Genomic DNA, 16172 nt, shown 5'->3' on the forward strand with positions numbered 1-16172 from the left:
CGTTAAATATATTAAATCGACCAGGGGGTCCTGAACACGAACATGTTCATTATTATCGGTTAATGTACTACTTTAAGATCATAATTTATGTACAGATGCAATATTTTTTGTTGCGTAATCTATGGAGATGATCGAAAGCCCCGTTTAAAGAAAATGATTTTAGATTATCTTAACAAAGACAAGTCATTTTGTAACTTAACGTTTCTTATAGAGATAGTACCTAAGTTTTTCAAATCATAGGTTTGAAGTTAAAAAGCTTTGAAATGAAGACAAATGTCCATATATTTCTCAAAAACAGAAATATAGACAATATTTTAACCAGAAGTGCGGAGTTATGAGCATTTAATATTTTCATGTTAACGAAAATTTTGTGATCAAGGAAATGTAACTCTTCTTGAACATGGAGAGCATAAACATCAAAGGGACATAATATAGTCAACATTTTCTAATTGGGTGCATTTGATTTAACATTCAACTTTGATCTGGATTGCTAAATACTGAGCCATCATACTGTGTGCTAAAAATTTAGAACATCTGGAACAGTCTATTAACAGCAAAACTATGCTTTAGCAGAATCTAAATAGTTAAGCTCTAACTGGGACTCGAACCCAGGACCTCTCACACCTAAGGCAGACACTCTACCACTTCCCTATAACAGCAGTAGCTAATAGCTATGCAGTTAAATTGCTGGATTACATTGCGTGAACTGGAACAATAATCGGTGAACTCCGGATTATCGGCGTATTCGCTTTGTTACCTAACGGCAATTTTTGTGTAAAGAAAAAATATGATCTAATGCTGCCAACGTCATAATCGGTCAAAACTGCCCAAATGTCTCTGACGTGTTGTTCAGAGTATGAACTTACTAACTGGTAGTACCAGTGAAATATTACTTACATTGAATCTTTTATGTTTGCCCTTTTTGCAGCTGTCGAACGGCAAAGACGGTGAGTTTTGTCCAAATATAAGTAATTATTTTACAAGTTTTGAGAGGATTTCAATTGATGGGAAATTACAGTTACAAACTAAATACCTTTCTGCAACACATGGAGTCATTAGCATTCACTGTCAATCAGTATTATGACTAAGATCGACTGTCATTCATTCATTTCAAAGTTTCATAGACAGAGTCCGTTGTTAACATTTTTATCGTAACCGGTGCACCAGTAAAAATCACTTTAGTTTGAAAAATCAAAGTATGCGAAGAGCTATGGTACGGTCTCTATTTCTTACCGAAGACAAGATAAATGTATGATTGGTAGAAACTGGTTTTCTCAATTTTATTTAACAAGCCGCGGTTTAAACGTATATTTTGATAAATTGATTTTACATTAAAAAGTGGACCAGTTGCACAACCGCATAAAATTACCAGCCTTCAATGGTATTCCGCCTCCGATAAACTTGATCTCTTTATGTGATCTATCTTTTGAACGATTTAATTTTTATTAAGACATGGATCTCTTTAATTGTCCGCCCTTGATAATACAATAATACAGATGTCCGATATTTCCATGCGGATGTGACTAAGGCGTTTTATGTTATTTACTATAAAGTTAAACGAAATGCGCAGAAAGTGCAACAAGTCCGAGATTATGTTCACAGAGTTCGTATGATATGTGTCCTATTCCAGGCCTGGTGATACAGGACAAAACTTTCTTTGTCGATTTGTATGATAAAGACGCGTTCTCTTCCCTAAAACACCAAATTGTTTATCCATAGTCTGGGTTTTCTGTTGAGCATGTACAGTATCTTCATTCCCCGTGCGAATATAACTGAAATGTTAAACTTTGATTTGTGGCATCTGCTCGTAAAGGAGAAATTACTTTATATTTAATGGCTAAAAAAGAGAAACAGTTTAACTGATGCTAGTGGGTGGGGGATGCTCTTTTCATACATGTCAAACCGAGGCTTGTTTGCACTTCTTACAGACTTTTTTTTTAAATATATTGTTTTGCATAATTAAAGGTTTTAACAAAATAAGAATATTAATTAAAATGTTAAAAACTAATATCCATCACTTATTGTGCTCGAAGAGAAGAACAGAGATAAAACTAAAATTGACAAACGGTGTTCACTTTATCTATTACAGGTTATTTCCCTTGAATAAAGTTTCTAAATGTTTGAATTCAGAATTATCACAATATTCTTAAAACAGTAACTTGATAATAAATGTTGTTTGGTCGCAAAACTGTTTTAATATTCCATTTCATTTGTGAATTTCTTATGCATTATAAATTCAATCCCAAATCAGCGTCTAGGCGCAAATGGGATTTGCACAAGTTCTTATTATGCGCCAAAAGCGCACCCTGTGCAGATTTTTCACGGGTTGTATTTTGTTTCCAATGACGAAAGGTTTGATTCTGCTTTTGCTCGATTTGCAAATATTGCGTATGTGACAGTAATAAATGGCGTTCTTTTTTATTTGCATGTTTTGATAAATAGTATTTATTCACCTCTCATGATAACTCAGAAAAAAAACACGATAAGAGGTGTGCAGATTTTTTTTTTCATGTTAGGTGTTCCTTTTTCATAAATGACTGTCTATTTACATAGAGAATGACACCCAAAATTAGCCAAACTGATCTAAATCTAGGTACACCTGTTTTGAAATTGTTTAATAGCGCTGCAATTACATAGATCAAAGTTTATAATTAATTACTGGCGACCACATTTGAAATAAATGGTCTTCTATATGAAATAAATCAGACAGAAATTCGGAACTATTCCATGCATACACGTTTCTTAATTGGTTACATAAAGAGATACTTTGCAATTACGAATACTTGCTGAAAAAAACATAGATACGTTAATTAACGCATTTTCTATTGTACTCAATGCACTATAAGTAGATACTAATGAATATGTAGTCAGTAAAAAAGAATGCTTAAAAGTAAAAACAAATGCCTTTGATATTTCGCGAATAGCAACTGAACAAAACAGTTTTCTGAAATACAAAGATTTACCACTATAAAGAAGTTTGGGATATTGCTCGGGAAAAAAGAATAAATTCTGTTTTGTGAATCTAATTTATTAAATGGACTTGAAACAAAACATACGGGTAAGATTTATTTACAGTGCCGTTCTGTCAGATTAGTCTGAGTGTCAGATCTGTCAGTATTTTTTTCTAAAACTACACCAGGGCATCACAGTACTGTATATTATACCCCACTTTAAGAATTTTAGGTGTCACTCTATTTTATCAGCATGTAGACAAGTTCCAACTATCTTTTAAAAAAGGACAGGAGCGTCTGAAAAATGAAATCCATTCTGGTTTCTTAGATTATTTATTTTCCGTTTCAGGAACCCCCACAACCCGAGGAGGATGCGTCTGCCACGCTGAAAAATAGTACATACCTGAGTAAGTCATTATTTGTTTATGTTTGCTTTTGTTGGGTTTAACGTCGCACCGACACAATTATAGGTCATATGGCGACTTTCCAGCTTTGATGGTGAAGGAAGACCCCAGGTGCCCCTCCGTGCACAATTTCATGACGAGCGGGCACCTGGGTATAGAACCACCGACCTTCCGTAAGCCAGCTGGATGGCTTCCTCACATGAAGAATTCAACGCCCCGAGTGAGGCTCGAACCCACATCGATGAGGGGCAAGTGATTTGAAGTCAGCGACCTTAAACACACGGCCACGGAGGCCCGTCGTTATTTGTTGTTGTTGTTGTTGGGTTCAGAGTAATACCGTCACAATTTAAGTCATATGGCGACTTTCCAGCTGTTGAGGAAGACCCCAAGTGCCCCTCCGAACATTATTCCAGGTATCGGCGAGCACCTGGTTAGAACCACTGACCTTCCGTAAAAGTAATTATATGTTCACAAACAATTTATGTAACCATTTGTGCACAAGTGTATTTCGGCTGTTGTGTATGCATGTATGGAACTCTTAATTAAAAAAGCCTTTAAAAACAAAACAGTGGAGGATCTCAATTAGTTTTGAATTTATTTCATTTTTGAGAGGGGAATGGAGGGGATGAGGGCTACTTTGGTAAAAATTGTACACCCGACGCCATTTGTCATTGGAGAGTGAATATAAACGTGGAATATATAATGCAAAAACCTTAATAATGATATAATAGATGTTAGCATCAAATTTGCCAGCCATTAATTGAATATGTATTCAGCAACCTTACGGAATAATATTTTATCTTTTTTATTTCAGCGATAAAGAATGCATTTAGCTTGGCTTACGGGGACGATGAACAACTCAAAATCAGCGTTGACAATATATTTCCATTGCTTAAGTCCCTTGGATTGAATCCACAAAGCGAAGAAGTCGTTGATCTCGTGCGTGAAGCTAGTATTGAAAGTAAGTTGATAAACAACAGAACAGTGAATTGTCATATTTTCGTATTGAATTGAATATTAAGACAAAGAACAAGGGTGTATCGTGCATTTTCCCATTTTATTCAACGCGTGTAATCACTTTAATGTGGAAAAACACACAACTATGCTAAGATTCTTTTCATGTTACTTTAGTTTTTTTTTCTGTTAAAGCGTCAAAATTTCTCCTTTCCTTACCTATAATAGACACAATCAATTCGACGAACATCTTCTGTACGACGACGTCAAAATGTGACTACCAAAATGGCATGGCCTTGTTTCACACGCAGGCATCAAACTAAAAAAATAGAATGGCGCTGTATTTTAGATGAATATGAAATCAGACAATTAGTACTATCTTTTATTTTCCAAGCTTGTTTATAAAACTTCGGGAATATGAAATTAAACATTACAATAAAATAATTAAGGTGATTATAACAAAATAAAATTCATTAATGTTTTTTTTTTATGTTTTATTTGTTCTTAACACGAGAGAACAATAATATAATAGAAAAATAAGTATTTTGTTTCAACTTATGGCCATAGCTTATAAAGGTACTATTCTATAAGGTATAATTTTGTTAAAACTTTTATAACAAATTGAACTTTATTTTACAGCTTTTGGTGATATAAACCTAACGGATTTTGAAAATGTTGTCCTGGGTATGGTCAAACAAATTGACGAAACATTGTGGGAGAAGCGTCTTGAGGAGAAAGATCGTCTCCACCACGAGAGGGAGGCAGCAAAAGCTTCAGCAGAGGCAGATAGACTTCGATTGGAACAAGGTAAGTGCTTCCCTGTTTGGATATACCAGCGTACTTGTCAGTCGTCATGGAAGAACATGACGTTACGCTTTCAGAACAGAAAATAGAAGTTGCTTGTATCGTCTCAAACTAAAAATCTATTCCGATGACTAATTTCAATGTTTCTTTTTTAAATCGTTGGTTAGCGTTCAGTTGTAACCTTGGCTTTGTTCGTCACATACACGCACCAAGCGAGGTTGGAGAAGTGTGTGGGACGTTTAATTATATACATGTACGATAACACTTTGTTGTATTTATGTGAAACAATCTATTTTTAGAGAGACAGAAAGCTGGATTTGAAAAGGAAGAAGATGATACTGATGAATGGCAAGAGTACGAAAGAAAGCTGAAGGAAGAAGCAGAAAAGAAAGAAAAAGAACTGAAGGAAGATGAACTGTATGACAACCTTAAAATGGCGTTTAGGTAGGTAACAAAGCCCTTTTCGTCGCTTTAAAAGTTATATCAAGCACCGGTTGTAGAAATGGCTTCATATAGTTGCAACCGATTATAAACTTCCTTACATTTTTAATAACTGATTTACCAACATAAAAAACGATGGTTCGGAAAGGTTATGTAAGAAAGACGAGGTGATATACATCAGGTCCAACATATTCTGGTTCAGTAAATGATATATCTGCATGAATACATTCATTTGAAGGTTCAACATTTTCTGTGAAAAATGGATAATAGTCATGTATTATAAAAAAACTGATGATAAAAATTGAAAGGGTCATGAACACACAAACACGCGGGTCAGAATAAAGAAAATATAATCAGAGTTAATATAACAGATTCATCGACGCCGATGAAGATGGTGTTATCTCTACACAAGATCTGTATGTGTTGATGATGGGACTCGGAGAGATGATGACAGACGATGAACTATTTGGAATGGTGAACATGGCCGACTGTGACTGTGATGGCAAGGTTACTTTCGAAGGTAAAATATTCTAATAGCTGACATGCTTGAAGCAATGTTTTCCGGGTTTATAGAACTTGGAATGCATTATTGCCCGTGTGTTGGGACACAACTGATTCAACTCTAATTTACGATATGGTCCTGGAAAGCTACGCTTACACTCTGTTATATCATCTTGGACTCTGAGAAGCCATGCTCAATCTCTCTATATTATTTTGGGCCCTTAGAAGTCGCGCTCAACTCTGCTGCATTATCTTAGCCGTCTGAAAAGTCACACCCAAACACTGCTACATTATATAGGGCCCTGAAAAGTCACGGCCAAACACTGCTACATTATATAGGGCCCTGAAAAGTCACACCCAAACACTGCTACATTATATAGGGCCCTGAAAAGTCACGGCCAACACTGCTACATTATATAGGGCCTGAAAGTCACGCCAAACACTGCTACATTATATAGGCCCTGAAAGCACACCCAACATGCACATATAGGGCCCTGAAAGTCACGCCAAACACTGCTACATTATATTGGGCCCTGAAAGTCACGGCCAAACACTGCTACATTATAGGCTGAAAGTCACACCCAAACACTGCTACATTATATTGGGCCCTGAAAAGTCACCCCAACATGCTACATTATATAGGGCCCTGAAAGTCACACCAAACCTGCTACTTATATTGGGCCACGGTCACACACTGCACATTATATTTGCCTGAAAAGTCACGCCCAAACAGTGCTACATTATACTGGGCCCTGAAAAGTCACGGTCAATCACTGCTACATTATATCGGGCCCTGAAAAGTCACGGTTAGACTTTATTACATTATATTTTGCGGCCAGAAAAGTCACGCTTTAACTATGCTGTAGTATCTTGGGTCCCGAAAAGCTACGCCAAAATACTGCCATATATATAGTACATATGACCAAACTTACCTACTAAACTGACTGTATGACAGCTATCGTTGACCTATTTGGTCCGCGTGTCGTTAATCAATGCACCCTTAGTTTACAAGACATTGAATGAAAAAGCTAGATATATTTTAAAATTCTTAACTTGCCTTAAAATTGTTTCTTATGTTTCCATGGTAGGACCATTTTTCGCCGGCGGGGCAGTTTCTTATAATACACCAAAGTTTCTGACTCGCCCTTCAAGAAATACTGAGGTGTCAGAGTATAACCCTGCATGATAACTTTGTGACTGCCATGTAACCCAGCTGGGAGAGCCGCTGAACTGCATTGAGTCTCTATTTGGTTGTACAATTTTCTCATTTGTGAAATTCAGCTTCCGTCAAGCATACTAAAGTGCCATCATACGTGCAAATAAGGCATTTCTAAAAAAAAAGTCTCTTGGCCGTCTTACAATATTTGCATCTAGCAAAATGTGCCAACCTGGCCTATTTAAACACGAAGATTTTATATACTTACTTGTAAACTTGTCAGGTTGATATAATCAAAACATGACACGAGTTGTAGTATCATATTCTACGTCGAAGTTCCCGCAGCGATTACCTCCCCTAGCGGTCTATTTCTTACGATAAGGGGAGACCACTGCGTAGAAAAAAATAGTTTAATATTGAAGTATAAGATGACAAGTGCCAATTAAACTAAATGAATTAATTGATTTTCGGGTAGTTGAAAATTAGAATATAAAGGTTCAGTTTGCATAGAGCTATTAACATAGGTGGATTGAATTGAAAAGGTAAATAGAATTACTGCATTTCGATTTTCGTTCTCTTTAATTGTATTCAGAAAATACGTTGCATTAATAACTAGCATTTCAAACAGCCATTCTTAAAATTGATTTTTAACAGTGAAAAGAGAGACGCAAAATGTTCATGATAAGTTTATAAAAAAGAAGTGAAATGAAAAGGCTTTATACATGTATACACGGTTTTCTCGCCCCCTTTGGTAATCCGCCATTTGCATCATTGATGGGTTTAGGAAAAGGGTAGATGTAGACGGTAATTAAGCAAGATCTAGAGTATAATTAGTGTAATTTATATACATATTCGATTGTAACAAAAGCTGAAAGTTTATTTGAATCACTTCGGAAAGACCAGTAGCTATTGTGATATAAGAAGGCATAGTCATGACTCAAGTGGTACTCGAACCCACGACCTCCAGATAGAGCGACCGACACCTTAACCATTAGACCACTGCTCATACAAGAGTATAATTAGAATGTAATTAAGCAAAAATACTTTTTAATGCAGCACTAATTAACATGTTCATTTTTTTGTTCAAATTAAAATATATTCTGTTGTTATATACCTTTTTTCGAAAGTACATTATTAACCATCAGCTGTAGAGGCATTAGTTTCTCTTTCCCAGTGCAGACCAAGATCAGCCTGCACATCCGTGCAGTCTGATTATGGTCTGCACTGTTCGCTATTCAGTCAGTAAATTTTTAGTAAACACCCCTTCAAATGATAAATGGTACTGCCCATATTGGAAGATGGACTAGTCCATTATAGAAATTTAGCATGGTAAGGGTTAAACAGAATGAGCAATTAAGAAAGGCATTACGTTTTCTCTTCCCTTGAATGTTTTAACGATGGTAGTTGAAAGCCTAGATTGTTCTTTTTTTTCGGGGATGGATGCGTATAAATTCCTTTAGTAAAATGGCTATGACAAAAGAACCACATGTCGTCTTTCATCAAATTCCAGATTTTATCATTCCAACAGCTGTGACAATTTTGTATCTGTCATTTATAAAGTTTTTATCAAACTTGTGAAATATTTTATATCAAAACCGAACACGGCCGATATGATCGATGATATGGTAGGTTAACGTGTTGTATATAGATATACTAACTGTAATATATTCCACTTCACAGGTGCTCTTGTGACTTTAAATTCTGTAGTGTAATCATGATAGTGTTATCTTCTAATTGGCAATGTTGATAGTAGGTCAGTAATTTGATATAGTCATTCTCATTGACTACCCTTGGTGGTATTATATAACGTGGCAAATATATATTACACTTACAAATACCAAATTTAAGAAATGAGTTAATAGAATAAACGGTTTAAAAAAAGATAGCTAAAATGACTGATAAATTCAATATAGTCAGCGCTTCTTAAAACCAGACAAATATACGTTTAAAACAATAGTCTCAACTGCATTTCGTTATCGATTAGGCAGACGCACTGACGGCTGTTTAAAAATTCATTCTTTTTTTGAAATGCCATTAAAGCATCTCGTTCATATATTTAGGTGATTTTTTTCTCTCTCAAATATCCATAAAATATGTTGGTACTGTCAAAGTGACCAGTGGTACACTGGTTTTTGCAAGGTATCCTAAAAGATAACAGAATTGTGCAGAAGAACGTAAACCCCTGCAACACTTTTGAAATAATGCAGAAATTCAATATTGTTATTTTACCAATAACTAACACTTATTTTCACCCACTTTATCATATATACAGCCAGTGTCAAACTTGGTTGAAAATTTTCATCCAAGCTGCGCGAGAGTCGCTTTAAATGTTTCTTTCAAATCTGCTTTTACAACAGTATATATTACCGTCTGCTAATTTGCGAATAGAACAATGCACCAAACCATGTGTTTCACATTATATTTTAAAACATAGGATAGCTGTCATAGTTTACATTTGAAAAAAAATCTTTCAACAAAATATTGTCTCAGATCTTCATGAATAAAAATTACTTATTTGCGCATTAATAAAACATTCGGAATCATGCCTTGTTTTAGCTCGGGAGAGCCTGATATTGTGAAATGCAGAAATAATTCTGGGATGGATTCTTTTACTGCTTGCTGTAAATATTCTTAACTTGTCGTATAAATGTACATTGATATCGGAGTTTCCATATGTGGCATAAGCACTCAGCTGCACTGTTAATTTTTCGCTTATATTCTCCTCAATTTGTTGGTATAAAATCATAACACAAATTTACCAGTTTACTTTTTTTTTGCATATTAGGTAAATTTCTGTGGAGATTACACTCAAGGATTGTTTGTTGATGTACGCGTTTAAAATGGAATTTCGTTTGCATCCGACAAAAGCTTTATAAAATTGTCTCATTCAAGAAAAAAAAGTCGACAAATTATACTTGTTGACATTGCAAAGATATGTTACAAAAATTTAAACACGTTGTTTATTTTGTTGTATAGTAATTAGTGTTTAAATATCGCAGCGTGCCAGAGAAATAGATAAACATAAAAAGTATGAAAATGGCCTACTTTTATTTATATACTTGCTACCGTAGTTGACTGAAATCAAACGCTGTTCTTGTAAAGAATCTCAGTGCTAAACTACACCAAACCATTTTAGTATATAATGTAAGTACTGACAGATATTTTATTCAGGAGGAAAGCGCAGTGAATGTGATTGATATACAGAGAATATTTTGTATACAGCACTTAAAATAGGCATACTAGTAGCTTATAACTCTATTACTTTTAAGACTTTCTTTCATACAAACAAGGAAGGATTTTACCGTGTACTGTCTTGTCGATTAGGACACGTTTCGCAAAATGACCTACTTTTGGCTGTCCCGGTTTACTCCGTCCATTTACGCCTAAAAAAGACTATTCCAGATTAGTATCCCTTCCTGGTGTAATTCGAACGAGTTAGAATGGAAATAGAATTTAGTTTTGCGTGGTTTGTTGGCAAATAAAACTTTTGAGTTCAGATGCGTAGTAATCTAATCACGAAGGCCGAGCTAAACTAAATTTCCAAAATACATCCGTATGTCATATCTTGCCTTACCTCGAAGAGGTCGATTTTCGGAGTTTCATTTCCAGTTAGATTTTTTTTTCAAAAGGGCAAATGGGCAATGTATATTTTCTGGCTGACTTGATAAAACGGGAACAGTATATCAAATAATTAGTAGAAGTTTAAGAACTGAATCATGCGGTCAGTGCCATCAGAACTATGTGGCATTTAGGCTTATTCTAGGCCCAGTAAGAAGGAGTTTAGTTGACATGCTAAATCCGGAAACTCTGTTACTTGTAAGAAATATTTCTGCATGCATTTGGTATCATAATAAAAATACTTCGTTTAGTATATATGCACTATAAGGCGCTTTCGCTCAAATGAACGTTTATTTGGACATATACAGTAGACGAAATTTATTTAAAAAGGCGCCGATAATCGATAGGGTAGTGAATGGGTTCTGTATACTTGCCTATCGCTGATACAATAGCTCAATTGGATCTTTTCATTTTTATCAACAAATAAATGACAAAGAAAAATGCTTAATTTTACTGATAATTTCAAGTTTAAATACTTTAATGTATACACAGAGCGTGATATATACTGATAGCTATCAGGTACAACATGTAATAGAAATAGAAGAAAAAAAATTACTTATACTCACACAGATTGGAGTTTCATAAAAAATAAGTGAATTTTTTAAAGAGTGAATCCCGTGCACTTGTGTGCATTTCGTTTAAAAAAATCTTCTTTAGAACTTGGACATTAATTTCTACTTGTAATGTTGAAAGCGTAGTTACTCCACGGATATAAAGGTATGTGAGCACAACGTTTTCTCCTTAACTTGATTTGTAATTTTATAGATTCGGTTCTCTTCTTTCGAAATAATGTCTACGCATTAACCATCAAACTATTCGAAATTATACAAAGAAGCGTCTTGAAAGAAGAAATGAGCCGCACCATGAGAAAACCAACATGGTGCATTTGCGACCAGCATGGATCCAGACCAGCCTGCGCATCCGCGCAGTTTGGTCAGGATCCATGCTGTTCGCTAACGGTTCCTCTAATTGCAATAGGCTTTGAAAGCGAACAGCATGGATCCTGACCTGACTGCGCGGATGCGCAGACTGGTCTGGATCCATGCTGGTCGCAAACGCACTATGTTGGTTTTCTCATGGTGCGGCTCAAATGCACCCATCAACTTCATTAACATAGACAAGATAAAAAAAATTGAAATAGAGCTGTAATACTACGATAAGTTCGGACAGATGATGTTTTGGAGGAGCCTTAAAATAAGTAATGTTTGCAAAACAACGTCTTTGTGCGGGATCATATCTTATCATTTATCTATATCATTTCTTATAAGTATGCTTTGTCTGACCGAAAACCACAAAAAATATATTAAGACAAGCAGACAAAGTTCAATCTTAGCTAAAAGGTATTTAGAAAAAATCTTTTTGTAGGTGTTTTTATCTTACATGGAAGGTTTTAGAACCAGTTTTGCTAACAAGTGCAATAGCTCTGTGCAAATGACGAACATTTGAAAATGTCAGGAAGTTTCGATGAAAAAAAGGTTTTGCAAAAATCTGTACTTCAAAAAATGCTATGATTGGAATATTCACGATTTGTTTTAAGAAATTAAAAATATGTACTCTGTATTCATAGAAAATGGAAATATTTTCTCTTGACGTGTTTTCTATCCGTCAGTATGATTGTAGATAGGAGGGAATAAACGGTGCAAATAGACAGGTTTTTTAAATTTGTTTTTCATATATATTACAGATTTTAAGAAGTTTTTGCTACCGCAATCAGGAGACGAGAATCTTATCTTGTCACCGGCAGCAATAGCGCAGCAGTTACTGCTGTCTGGAACAAATCCTACGGGAACCATTCAACCGGAAGTGACAGAAAATGACGCTGAACTTGCAGACGAGAAAAACGAACTAGTCACAGACAAAACAGAAACCTCTGAAGATACTCAGAAAACTGTTGCAAATACTCATTCTAGTGAAAAAGAGGACAGTAAAGCTAACAACAACACACCTGACTTGTCGGATGAAGAAAGGGCGCGAATTCAAAAGAGAAGACAGTCTATGTTATGGGGATATATGAATGCACCCAAATCTAGTACAGTAAGAAACATTCTTGTAATTACCCATAGATAACAATTTTATTCTGAAATTATATGAAATAAGGCAAAGCCTCAAAGCGAGCTCGAGGCAATCAGTTTTACATTTGTTTTGGTAATAAGTTAGAGTTATCTGTCCATTTAACGGAAGAGTATCCGAGAGAAAAGCAGTCCCTCATTTCATAGTAGATTTGATTGAAAATAAAAACCATGAGCAGTAACCAAACTGATTGGAATGAAGGAAAGGTATAAAAATGCTGGAAATCATGATTTGGCGTGCCACGGAAAATGACTATTTGCTTTGGACCACATAGATCAGACCACCTGGTACCGCGCAGTCTGGTCAGGATCCATCAGTTCGCTAAGTTACTTTTAAATTTTTGAGTAGGCTTTAAAGACGAACATCTGATCCTGCAGATTGCGCGCGATGCTTCAGCTTGGTCTGGACCATCCTGGTCGCAAACCCACTATGTTGGTTTTCTCATGGCGCGGCTCATTTTTTGTAATATGCAAATGACTATCTGTGGATTTGTACAAAAAGTTGGCTCGACCGCTTCACACTGGTTAATCCTTCTGACAGGTGTGAGGAGAAAAGAACCGATCAACAGATCACTTAATAACATTTTTTTTGAGAGATAAATGATTTTGAGCAATTAACCAACATTCTGTAGTAAGTACTTCCTCGCGGAGTAAGTACTTCCTCGCCGCCAGATGCGCCTTTTATGCTTTCAGCGAAAGTTTTAAAAGCCACCAATCGGTTTGAAAGACTATTCGCGTTACCGTAGAGCTCGGTTGTCTTCAGGCGCGCTATAAAAGGCGTGTAAACGATGCTCTCAGTTGCCAGTTCCATGTTCAAGACTACATTACAAACATTTACAGCAGGATTTAAAAAACAGAGTTTAAAAGCGGTATTTATTTATAAATGAGTTAAGTTGTATCTTTTTATCTAATACACCCTATACCTTTCAGAACTCAAGGCGTACCAGTGTTCCGTCAATAACTTCAGTAGTTGATGAAGTTTTTGAATTAGCAGAGCAAGAATCAACCGTTAGTATAGAATCAGTGAAAGAAACAGGCGAGGACTTTCAAGACGGCGATTCTGCAGACGTTAAAGCATCTACACCAACGGAAGGAGCTGGTCAGTTTCTAGGAGCTATCCGAGAAGAAGACGAACATTCTAATTACGGAATAGTGAACAATGATGATGAAAATAATGTTCCTGATGCAAACAATACTTCTGAGAATAAATTTACTAGTGCTTTAGAAGCTAAACGGAAACTATTCTCTAGACAAAGCTCCTCTGCTTCTTTGAAGACTAAAAACACAGACAGTTTTGGTGATTCCGGAATCGAGACGATGGATTCTGTAAACTGCTCAGAGATTCGGGATCAACCGGATGTTTTTGACATTTCTGATTCGGAAGCAGACGGAGAGAAAAAATCTAAATTGCGACGACCTTCCTTGTCAGACGCCATTTACAGTGGTAACGAAGATGACGAGGACATGATAGATCCTCTGCACGTGCACGAATCTTTGTCACGTGTCTCATCATCAGACTCATTATTAAAACTTGATCTTGAATCAGACGAAAGGCTTCCACAGGATAGTTCTGACGAGGACGCGGAAGAAAGAGTTAGAAACTTTGTAAATGAACATACTTACATTGAAATTCAGCCAACGCCACCCCGGGCGACGCAAGAAGAAATTGAAAGGCAAGTGGAAATAAAACGATTAGCAGAAGAAAGAATAAATAGGGCGCATACTTTAGAAAGAGCGATCATGCAGCGTTCATTCACTTCACCAGCGTTAACTTTATACAGAAGTAAACTTGAGCGCCCTCTTACGGCTAGACCTTCTGTGAATGGAATACATTGCTCCCACATTGACATAGATCTTAGATGTGATGAACCACCTAAAGCTGATATCAAATCAATGAGACAATTCAAAGAACGCGTGAATAGCGCGCGATCGAGTCGACGAGATAACCAAAATCAGTTTAGACGAAACATGAGTGTAATAGACATAAGTGAAAGTATATATTCTGACGAGAATTTGCAGAATGAAACCGATAGACAAAAATGGCCAATGAGGCCTTTAACTAGACCAAGATCACCAGTAGGTAGAAAACTCTTTAGTCCTTGTGAGAAACTGTTTAGTTTAGATCTAGAAACGGATGAGTTTGAAAGACTGAATCAAAGTAGAGAGAAACGTGGCAGGCGGCGAGCAAAATCTGCGGCGCCTCTACGTAGGTCGTGCTCGCCTTCTCCCCCAGTCACCGGAGTTAGGAAGAACACAGAGCGGCCAATGACGGCGTCCTTACCGTACACCTCCTCAAGATATGAAAACGACAAAAAACGGAATGTTTTAGTAGTGGAACCACTTGCTAACGCAGACGAACTTTATCCAAATAAAACCACACTAACTACGTTTCACCACGGTTTTAGGAGTATATGGCCGATCGGGAGGAAAATTAATCTGATTCAGACGAAAAAGCCATTCCAAGCTTTTGAAATGAACTCCTATTCAAGAAATATTGAAAGAAGACAGTTTCCATTCAAGGCTGATCATAATATAAAGACAACAACACAATTAATAAAAACATCTACTACAGAAACGTTAAAAAATACAGCCGGAAATAAAAATGCTATCAATCTGGATATGAAAACAAAGCAAATGAAAAGACCATCTGTGAGGAAACTTTCCTTGTATATCACACCAAACAGTACACCAAGAGCTGTGAGGTAGTGGTCAACAGTTATTGAATTATGAAAATCAAATATTTTTTATTCAAATTCGTCTTGGATCAAGTAGCCTCCTGGAGAAATGGGACACGTGACTGGTTAATATAGCATTTAATTAATTTATTTATTTGTTTATTTTCCTAGTGCTCATACTAAGATATGTAACTGATGTTTGTTTTGTTTAGTACCGTTAATGTTAGTATAATGTTGGTGCTGCAGAATTTTGCAAAATTGCAGCGTTAATTTTATAAGTTATTCTCGTGATACGAAGTGTCGGCGTCAAAATAAATAAAAACTCGTTCTCAAAATGTAGTGATTTTTGAAAGAGGAAATTTCCGTAACTTTTAAGACATATAATTTCATCTGTGATACTACCTTTTGCGTGGGAGTGCATCATAAGATAAAAGGAAATGAAAACGGGTTATTTGTAGGAAGAAATTTTCACATGCGGAATAACATTCCTTTATCACATGTTTGACGTCATGTGAGTGAAATAAAGCCTTACATAAATTTGGTATTACACCGTTTTAAGTATAGGAAACGTTGGTCGAATTGACTCGGTCTATAATAGG

General features: G+C 36.0%; 1 protein-coding gene across 4 annotated transcripts in view; it reads left to right on the forward strand.

Moving 5' to 3' along the window:
- The window catches only part of LOC123540609 (uncharacterized), a 28291-nt gene extending 12383 nt beyond the window's left edge, over nt 1-15908 (forward strand). For 3 of the 4 annotated variants that reach the window (XM_045325794.2, XM_045325793.2, XM_045325791.2), the window contains exons 2-8: nt 3301-3358; nt 4170-4316; nt 4949-5116; nt 5413-5557; nt 5926-6074; nt 12514-12863; nt 13829-15908. In XM_045325794.2, the coding sequence (XP_045181729.2) occupies nt 3301-3358; nt 4170-4316; nt 4949-5116; nt 5413-5557; nt 5926-6074; nt 12514-12863; nt 13829-15604 (2793 nt within the window). In that variant the 3' untranslated portion in view covers nt 15605-15908. Of the gene's footprint in view, nt 1-2913; nt 3059-3300; nt 3359-4169; nt 4317-4948; nt 5117-5412; nt 5558-5925; nt 6075-12513; nt 12864-13828 lie in introns of those variants that run through there. The other variant, XM_045325795.2, reaches the window with a different exon arrangement.
- The last annotated feature ends 264 nt before the right edge of the window (nt 15909-16172 follow it).

This window comes from Mercenaria mercenaria, chromosome 16, assembly GCF_021730395.1.
Source record: "Mercenaria mercenaria strain notata chromosome 16, MADL_Memer_1, whole genome shotgun sequence".
NCBI lineage: Eukaryota > Metazoa > Mollusca > Bivalvia > Venerida > Veneridae > Mercenaria > Mercenaria mercenaria.